Source organism: Gavialis gangeticus, unplaced genomic scaffold, assembly GCF_001723915.1.
Source record: "Gavialis gangeticus isolate Ggan-Ray unplaced genomic scaffold, GavGan_comp1, whole genome shotgun sequence".
In the NCBI taxonomy this organism is placed as follows: domain Eukaryota; kingdom Metazoa; phylum Chordata; order Crocodylia; family Gavialidae; genus Gavialis; species Gavialis gangeticus.
In genome coordinates, this window is record NW_017728993.1 from 26,826,490 (window position 1) to 26,827,482 (window position 993).

Here is a 993-nt window from a genome sequence, read left to right on the forward strand (position 1 = left end):
CCCCCCATCCTGCAGCACCAGGAGGGTGCAGAGACTGCAAGGGGGGGTGGGAAGCCCCCAGCACTGCTTGCCCAGCTGCCGAGGCTGAGTGCTGTGCTCACCCCAGACCCCCAGTGCTTCCCTCCACAGCCCAGAGGGTGGGAGCACGTCTCCCCCCAGGGCCCAGCTCCCCCCAGGATGGGCCACATGTGGCTGGGCTTTGACCAGCCCACCCACCCATCAGTCCTGAGGGGTCTGGAAGGTCCTGAGCTGCCTGGCCTGCCCTAGCTCCCCCCGCCCAGACTTTACAGAGAGAAAGACCCCGGGCCAAACCTGAAGCTTCCTACCCCGCTAGAAACCGCCCTGCCCGCTATGTACAGTGGCTCCAGCTGGGCCAGGCCGCCTGCCCCGCCGGGGCTACATGTGGCGCTTCATGTGCAGCGCCAGGTGGTCGGAGCGCGAGAAGGCGCGCTCGCACAGGTGGCACTGGAAGGGGCGATGCCCCGTGTGCTTGCGGTAGTGCCGGGTCAGCTCGTCCGAGCGCGCGAACTTCCAGCCGCAGCCGTCCCAGGTGCAGTGGTACGGCTTCTCGCCTGCGGGACAGGAGGGGTGGGGGAGACGGTGGTGAGCACTGGCCCCGGTGGGGGGAGGAGGGCACCCACACCCCAGGGGCCCCACATCCACCTTCCAGCTGCTGCCCCCAGCCCCAGTACATGTCCGTGGGACCCTGAACCCCCAACCCCAGGTCCTGGCCCCCAGCTCAGCCCCACCGCTCCAGGCAGCAGCCCCTGCCCTGCCTCCCGGCTCCTAGTCCCAGTCGCCTAACCCAGCTCCTGCCCCCCGCCCGCCAGTTCTTACTTCAGGGTCCCAGCCTGCCGGCTCCCAGCCCCAGGCCTCCCAGTCCCTTACTCAGCTCAGCGCCCAGCTCCCTAGATCTGCATCAGACCCCCTGGGCCAGGAGCTGGCACGCAGCTCCTGGTCCCACTAGACCCGTGCCAAGCGCCCCCGGGCTCC

The 993-nt window shown here is 69.5% G+C and overlaps 1 protein-coding gene across 1 annotated transcript in view; it reads right to left on the bottom strand.

The window, feature by feature from the left end:
* Positions 1–6: 6 nt before the first annotated feature.
* Positions 7–993, bottom strand: part of KLF17 (Kruppel like factor 17) — a gene marked incomplete at its 5' end in the record, with an annotated part of 6,241 nt that continues 5,254 nt past the window's right edge. The window contains one exon of the mRNA XM_019528322.1: positions 7–572. Coding sequence (XP_019383867.1) covers positions 397–572 — 176 coding nt within the window. The remainder of the gene's footprint in view (positions 573–993) is intronic.